We start from the raw sequence: 9,153 nt of genomic DNA on the forward strand, positions 1-9,153 counted from the left end.
ACAGAAACAGTTTCCAACTCCAAGAATCTCCCAAGAACACTCAAGAACACCAAGAACTCTTCTCTCACTCTTTCGTTTCTCTCAAAAGCGGCCAAACTTGCATAATGAGATAAAACACACACTTAAGGGTTTCCTTTCCCCAAAACGCAGCTTTTAACTTAAACTCGACCGAGAAAACCGAACATGCATCGACAGATGCAATCCCTAAATTGGGATTTCGGTTCGCGGATGTTACAATTCTCCCTCACCAACATAGATTCGTCCTCGAATCTCGAACAACCATCAGTCAAGGACTCCCGTGCGACCGTCTCCACGGTCCGCACTCCTCCAACTAATCTATGAAAGGTCACCTCTAGGCGATAGACTCACGCTCCAGGAATTATTCGCTCTCGACTTTTGGACTTTCCTTTTCTCACATGCCTAAACCTTGAGTTTTTATTGGCTCCTCTAGGCTGAAGCCTGCATGCCATAATATTGGCTCCTCATCGGGCCTAAGCCCGCATGCCATAATATATAAGGAAGTCCAATACTCGTCTCTCGGGTTGCCACCCTACAACATGCCCCTGGATCGTCATCTGAAGTCGATATACCAACCATACTCCCAAGCCACAAAGTCTTAGAATATGACGGTAATAGGAGAACCTAAGTCTCCCAAGAGTCGTGAGCAAACAATTCTGAACACGTTTGAGTCCTATCCCTATCCAGGTTTCCTTCCTGTGGCTCGCGTAAGACAACACAATGTCCTACACCCCACATATCCCCTCACCGGAATACCTCATGACCACACAAGGATCAACTCACTGCCCCACGGGCCGCCACAAAGACCAAACAAATGTCCTAAACAGGACCGCCACAAAGGCCAAAGAACTGTCATAAACAGGACCGCCACCAAGGCCAAACAAATGTCCTAAACAGGACCACCACCAATGCCAAAGAACTGTCATAAACAAGACAGCCACAAGGGCCAAAAAAATGTCCTAAACAGGACCGCCACCAAGGCCACTCGTCCCAAAGGACCGTCACAAAGAACATCTGTCCCGAAGGACACTCACAAAGACCATATGTCCCAAAGGACCGCACTCTAGCTAAACAGCCAGCTACAAAGGCCACACATCTGGCTAAACAGCCCGCCACGAAGGCCACACAATGGCTAAACAGTCCACCACAAAGGCCACACACGGCTAAACAGCCTACCACAAAGGCCACACCAGCCTCTCCAAGGCTCACAAACACTAAAAATGGATAAATTCTAACTCACATAAAACTTTTCATTTTTAGACTTTCCACTTCTGGAAACTTTCCTCTTTTAGAAACTTCTATTTCAGGAAACTTTCCCTCAAACACCGCCTCACGGAAACTTCGTACCCCGAGCACCACCTCATCTTGTTACTTAGTCGCACAACCAACCACCCCTAAGCGACCAAGTAAACAAGAGAGATGGGCTGGAATACTCCATACCCGCTCCAGCCACGGACTACAACTCGGACCAGGCTATACAAGTTCAAGTCGCGACCTGCTTCTCAAACCACTTCTTGAATCTTGCCTTCATCCTCGCCTCTGGCTCCTAAGTCTGCTCCTCAACACCATCACAGTCCCAAAGGACTCTCATCAAAGGAATCTTCTTCTTCCGAAGTTCCTTGATCCTCCTCTCGAGCACCCTCACTGGTCTTGCCTCCAAAGTCATGTTAGGCTGAAGATCCTCAGGAGTCTTCGCCAAAAACTGATCATCCTCACGGAGACACTTCCGCAAGATAGACACTTGGAAAACCTTATGGAATGCTCGCATAACCTCAGGTAACTCCAGTCTATAAGCCACTGGTCCAACTCGCTCAATCACTCTGAATGGACCCATATACCTTGGACTCAACTTAGTCTCACTGCCCCACTGGTCCAACTCGCTCAATCACTTGCATCGACCGATGCTCCCATTGCATCGACCGACGCATGCTCGACATTATGCGGAAACCCTAATTGCATTGACCGACGCCTCTCAATGGCATCGACCAATGCTCCTAGGTCAATCCGCGTCGTCCTCGCACTACATCAACTGATGCACAATGTGCATCGACTGATGCACATGCCGAGCATCGTTTTCCCCAAAGCTTCTCGCCGGATCTTCGTTCCTACAAGCCACAAACTCGATCCCAAGCCACAAGAAAGCCTCACACGAACCTAGATAACGTTCTAACAAGCTACACAACACATAAACATACAGATCAAAGAATCTCTAGCTTAGATAAGCCATGGTCATGCACTTACCTTTGCCACAAAAGAAATCCGACCCAAACACAAGAAGAAAACGGTCCTAGGAAGCTCCTACAACGATCCCAATTACAGATCTCTACAGAAACAGCTTCCAACTCCAACTCCCAAGAACACTCAAGAACACTAAGAACTCTTCTCTCACTCTTTCGTTTCTCTCAAAAGCGGCCAAACTCGCATAATGAGATAAAACACGCACTTAAGGGTTTCCTTTCCCCAAAACGCAGCGTTTAACTAAAAACTCGACCGAGAAAACCGAACATGCATCAACCGATGCACATAGTGCATCGACCAATGCAATCCCTAAACCGGGATTTTGGTTTGCGGCTGTTAAACTACTTAATTAAACCAACAACATAAACATCACTGACCAACCAGAATACCAATATCATGCACAGCGGAATACATATAACAATAATCATAATTACAATATCATTCCTAACTATTATGTCCAACAACGTAGCATGCTTCTATACAATTTTTCAACATTAATAACATAACCAACTATAACATCCGCGAACCATTATCCAGGATTGGGAGGTGCATCGACCGATGCACGGTTTTCGTGAACGAGTTTAAGTTAAACATTACATTTTGGGTTAGGGAAAACTCTTGAATCGAGTATAAAAGGAGAACCTCGTGGGTTTGGCCGAGGTTGGCTGCTTTTGAGTGATTTATGGCTGTTCTTGGAGACATATGTACATGGGATCGTTATAGGAGCTTGCTAGGAGTGTAGATCCACTTTCTTGAGGATCGTAATCTTCTTGGCAAAGGTGAGTGCATGACTATGGCTTATCTAAGCTTAAAATTCTCAGATTTTTCTTGTTTATGTGTTAAGTGATTGATTCCTTAGCTTGTTAGAGTGTTTATGTGGGAATCTTTTAGGAATCTTTTAGGATTTGGGAATCTTTTTTGTGGCTTTGGATCGTGTTTTGGTGGTTTAGGAACGGAGATCCAGCGAGGAGGTTTGGGGAAGAAGATGCTCGGCATGAGCGTTGATCGATGCAATTTGTGTGTCGGTCGGTGCAATGCGAGGACGGTGCGATTTTACCTAGGAGCATCGGTCGATGCCATGTGGAGGCGTCAGTAGAGTTATTTGCAAGTCTTTCATCGTCATTTTCCTTTTTACAGAAGTGGATTTGGATTTAAACTTGATGAGTTATTGTCAGTTTCGTGAGACACGTTTTCTAAAACGCGAGTTAGGACTATCGGGGATTGTAACTGAGATCATGGTCTCTTCTGCTTTCTGATCAACACGAGATTTTGTGGAATGCTTCATGACGTCTCAGGCTAGCTTTTCACCGGAGGGATTTGATAGTTAACAATTGGTTTTTATTTTAGGGTTTTGTCTTTGAGACTGTTCTCTTGTGATGTTTATGTTTAGTTTGCTTCAAGGTTTCTTTTGGTTGTTTGAATTGTTGTAGGACGTTCTTGTACTGTTTCAGACTTAAGGAGAGTCTTTCCTGGTAAATTTTTTGTGTCGATTAACACCAATATTTTCTGGTTTGATCTGTTTAAATCGTCGAATTAGAAGCGGTTGGGTTTAGGAAGACCCTAAATCAGGGTATGTATGTTGGAAATCGACCTAGGATTCAGGAATAGCCTCATTGTCGATTCCAGAGAGAAAATAGAAGAGAGAAAGTTATTATGAGAGTTTTTGGAAATTGCAACATGTTCTTGGTAGAGAGGTTGTTTTTGTGGTTTGTTGATTAGAATCTTCTTGTTGCAAAGGTGAGTGCATGAACATGGCTTATCTAACCTTGATATTATGTGATTTTCGTGTTTATGTGTTGTGTGGTTGATTCCTTTGTTTTTTGGTTGATTTTCGTGGTTCATGTGGCTCTGTGAGACTCCTATTTGGATTTGTTTTGGACTTGGTACGTTTGGAGGAGGAGATCTGGCGTGGATCTTCGAGGAGAACAATGCTTGGCAGTTGCCTCGATCGATGCAAGGCGTGTGTCGGTCGATGCAAAACGTGTGTCGGCTGACGGAAGGCGTGTGTCGGTCGACACAAGTGTGAGGATGGCACGATAAAACCTACGAGCATTGATCGATGCCATGAGAAGGTGTCGGTCGTTGCAAATTAGGGTTTCTGCGAAATGTCGAGCATGCGTCGATCGACACAAGGTGTGTGTCGTTTGACGTAACCTCTATCAGTCTCAATCGACATAAGTAGTGTGTCGATCGACACCAACCTCTCAGCAGGCGGCTGATACTTGTTTCCTGGTTTTATTTTGTTTTTAGTTGTGTGATGGTCATTGAATTCTCAATTTATTGTGTGTATAGCCCATTACATGGGAGGATTGCCTCACTGAGTATTTGTGATAAGACTCACACATCTCAATTGTTTTTTGTGGTGTGCAGGTATGTGACGTGAAATCATGGTGATAAGGGGGATGATGATCTAGGCTCTTGATTGTGTGTTTTTGGCTATGTTATTAATGTTGGAACCTTGTATAGAAGCATTTTAGGTTGTTGGATAGAATAATTAGGAATGATATTGTACTGATGATTATTGTTATATGTATTTCGTTGTGCATGATATTGGTATTCTAGTTGGTTATTGATGTGTATTTTGTTAGTTTAATTAAGTAGTACAGATGCTTAATTATATATATATTTTTTTTAAATGGGTGGGGTAACAAGGTACAATCTAAATTCATGAACACTGACTCATAAGAAAAACCCTCTTGTGAAACCTGAATCAGAGACAACTCTCAAACTTTACACGAGCATGGACACTCGAAATGAGCATGATTAATTGTCTCACTTACTGAATCATATCTCTTACACCAGGTTCCTGAACACTGCGATGAGCTAATCAATTCGTCATTGGAAAAGTGCAAGATTCATTTTATCAAAAGAAATGCTTAATTTTCGATAGAACGTGGAGATTCCAAGTATGGGCTCTCAAAGCAGTACATGTTGGGCCACATTCAACCTCTTCCACCATCTCCCTCGCCAACCCATAACCCAACTTCACTGAATATTTCTCAGATTTTGAATGATGCCATACTAACCGATCTGGCTTAAATGTCTTGCTGATATTACTGTAAGAGATAGAGCAACTGATTTAATCAAATTTTCCTTTCCATTGTTAAATATTTTGTGGACCAACCATTCACCCTATCATTCAACCTATCACTAACATAGCTGAAGACCTTATTACGTGAGCCCTCAAAAAGCTTTCAGGTTCTCAAAATCTTTTAAAAAAACGAGAAATACAAACTCCAAAAAGAAAATTAAATTTTATCAATAGCTAAGCTTATAATAAAGAAACTTCTATTAGAAAATTAATCAATACTGAATAGTTAAAAAGATATTTTAAAAGGTATTTTTGATAAGAGATATCTACAAAAGGGTATTTCTAACAATTTTTCTATTATGGTTGAGTTTTATTAGATTTAATTATGAATTTTATGCATATAGTTATTTTGAATGGGAAAAACTATCATAAAGGTTGATTGGATTTACTAATTATTCTTACAATATACTATATCCTTGACACATTTTTAAATAAATCATCTCTATATAAATAAATGATTAAATACATGTATTTAAATTCAGTTCATAATTTCATTTTACTTAATTTTACTATGTATGATTCTGTATATAACTTTTTAATGATAAATAATTTAATTTTCATATTCATAAGTATTAAAAGTAGTATATTAAATCATAAAGTAGAAACTAAATTGGATTAGATTTTATTTTACTTTTGTTTGTTAATGCATTTAATTGTGTTTTTATGTTAGAAAATCCCAGGATGATTAATGCACCCATTGCTTCCATTGGGTGTAACAATGTTGTATAAATAGGCATTTCCTCATTCACTTGTAAGCTTCTCATTTCGCATCGCTAATCAAAGTATAGGTGAAATAGAATTCATACTATTCCGAGTCTTCAGGTACGTGATACCTTGGGTCTTAGCATGTTCTAAAAATACATGCAGAGAATTAATTTTGCCTATCTCGATTAATAACAATTTTTTTTAAAAGTCAGTCATCCGATTATTTTCCGCCTAATCCTATTACTTTTTGCTTAATTTTATGTATACCTATTATTATTAGAGCCAAATGTAAATCAATATTCTTATTTCGTTATTTAGACATTTTTATTAGAAGTTTGTGATTTTTTATTATAACTAATGTACAAAATTTTGATTAAAATCATAAATCTTGTCGTAAAATATGTTTTATGTGCTTACCGCAAAATTGAAAAACAAATAATATAGTTTTATATTTTATCGGATGTCTTTTTCTCTTGGTGATTATTTCTTGCGTTATCACAATGGATGCCGTAACATTTTGTAGTTCTTTTTTTGGTTTTTTAATTAGTTTTAGTTTTGAATGCCAATGCAAAAGTACTGATAATAACCTCAGAAATATTTTTCGTTGTTATTACTTTATTACAGATCTTGATTCATTTCAGAATGTTGGCACTACACACAAATTTTACATTTGAAGAAGGATGGTCCTTCGTACAAAAAGATGTTATCAAGCTGATAAAAAATATAGAAGGAGAGTCTGAAACACCAATTAAAGCTCAGCAAATTTTTTACTTTTACACGTACGTAGGCCATCTTATTATTCTTATGTAATGTTTGGAATCTTATGATATGTTATTGTCAACCATTACGTACGGTTACTTACCACAGTGATTTCTCATGTGATTTAAAGAAATGCCTACCAAATGTGCATCCATAAACCCGACGATTACTCAGCAGAGCTTTATGAGAAGTATTGTGAAGTGATTGAAGATTATGCTATACAAACTGTGAGTCTCAAAAGAGATTCCTCTTATTTTTCATAAGCTTAAGCAAATATTTAATACTTGTTTTATGTGGTATAGGTGTTGCCATCCTTAAGGGAGAAGCATGGTGAAGATATGCTAAGAGAACTTGTTAGGAGGTGGAAGAACCATAAAATTTTGGTCAAAAGGTTAACCTTGGCCTTTGGTTATCTTGACAGATACTTTATTCCTCAGAGACGCATTCCATCACTGAGTAAAGTTGGCTTGACGTGTTTTCGCGACCTGGTTTGTCATGCATATCCCTATACTTCTAAGTTTTCACTGCCTCAAACGTTTCTAACGGTTTATGCAATTATGTACTTCAGATTTATCGGGAGATGCAGTCCACGGCCACAGAAGTTGTACTAGCACTTGTAAGTATTGGTAATACGTATTGAAAAAGCTCCGGTCAAACCTGATTCTTGATTTTTTATATCTAACGAAATTTGTATTTTCCAGATTCATAAAGAACGTAAGGGCGAACAGATTGATAGGGAACTAGTGGAAAACGTATTAGAAGTCTATGCGGAGATTGGGATGGGAACTAAGGAAAAATATGAAGAGGATTTTGAAAGATTCATGCTTCAAGATACTGTATCTTACTATTCTCCCAAGGCATCAATGTGGATGAAGGAGTGTTCTCGCTCTGATTATTTGCTAAAGGCATGTCGCCGACTATATGTAATTCTATTCTATTTCAGGAAAGTAAAAAAATATATATATAGAGATATATCTATATATATATATTAATGTCAATATTTCTATATTGCAGTGTGACCAGAGTCTAAAAAAGGAGGAGAGAGTCAGTCATTACCTTTATTCAAGCACTGAACCCAAACTAGTTGAGGTTTGTTAATTATGATATTATTTATTCATTAATATGGAATTAATCATATTTTGATGAGGGAGGTCTTTTGATTGACTTGTTTGTTTATATTGTTCACTTGTTTCTTATTTTTCTACACAAAATATATTTATATATTTGGAATGACCATATATATATAATTTCTTTTAATGCAATTTGTAGGCATTGCAGGAGACCTTTAAAATATTTTATGTCTAACAAAAAGGTGGCAACAGTTTGAGTTAACATCGTGAGTGAAGAAGAAAACTGTGGATGATCATATGCTTTGGATTTCGTAATAATAAAATAGAAAAATTATGACTGATTGGGTGAGATTAATAAGGTAAACTATGATAGTACTTTTTCAGTTTCTCTCCTTCTCTGATAGTTCATCATACTATACAACACCAGAATAATGGCAAATACGGTTGCGTAAATATATTATCCGTCGAGCTTAATTTGATTGACGGCCAAGCACATGACGATATTAGAAAACAAATGATAATCTCAAATTAATCCTAAAACTACTCTTTCAAATTAAGAGATCATTGTAATACTTAGGGGTCGAATTCCACAATGACTCAAAGACTACACAATAGATTATAGAGTTTTAGAATTATGCTAAACAAAATGATTTAATTTAGAAAACAAAAGTGCAAAAATATTAAATTAAAGGGTTGTAAATTCAAGGAATTAAAAAGCTTGGTCTAGAGAATTTCTCATTACATAATATTAAATCAAATAATTAATAGAATTAAAGCAATTAAAAATCAGATCTAGAACTTTAAACTTTTTTAGAAAATAAATCAGTTCTCACTGCAAATATAATCCAAGTTTAAAACTCAAAAATTCAAATCTCTTTGTAAAATTCAAGGTTAAAACCAGCTTTAAAAAAAGTTTAGATTATTCACAAAATAATTAAATCAAATCTTTTTGTAAAAAGTAATTTTCCTCATCAAAGGTTTAATTAGGAAATCAATTAGATCTTTATATAAATTTCTATTCCTAGGTTATTAATTCTAGCGAGCTGATCAATCAAAAATTAATATGAAAAACAACCAAATATGAAAATCACAAAGATAATGAATCCTAAAAATAATCAGATCAAATAATCCAATAAAAAACCCTTTGAAAAACCCTGAACCTAACAAACAAACTACTCAGACATCATTGTAAGAACACAATTCACTAACTGAATAAAATGCATAAAAAGAGAATAAAGAAGTAATGGAGTTCAAAATCTTCACTCAACAGGG

General features: G+C 37.3%; 1 protein-coding gene across 1 annotated transcript; it reads left to right on the forward strand.

Annotated features, from left to right (window-relative positions):
* On the forward strand, positions 6,119-8,267 carry LOC104700769 (putative cullin-like protein 2). Its single transcript, XM_019227356.1, has 7 exons — positions 6,119-6,169; positions 6,677-6,831; positions 6,942-7,038; positions 7,114-7,299; positions 7,380-7,427; positions 7,513-7,900; positions 8,081-8,267. The coding sequence occupies exons 2-6, from the start codon at positions 6,695-6,697 to the stop codon at positions 7,801-7,803; spliced, it is 759 nt and encodes a 252-aa protein (XP_019082901.1). The 5' UTR covers positions 6,119-6,169; positions 6,677-6,694; the 3' UTR covers positions 7,804-7,900; positions 8,081-8,267.

Source organism: Camelina sativa, chromosome 7 (genome assembly GCF_000633955.1).
Source record: "Camelina sativa cultivar DH55 chromosome 7, Cs, whole genome shotgun sequence".
Lineage (NCBI taxonomy): Eukaryota > Viridiplantae > Streptophyta > Magnoliopsida > Brassicales > Brassicaceae > Camelina > Camelina sativa.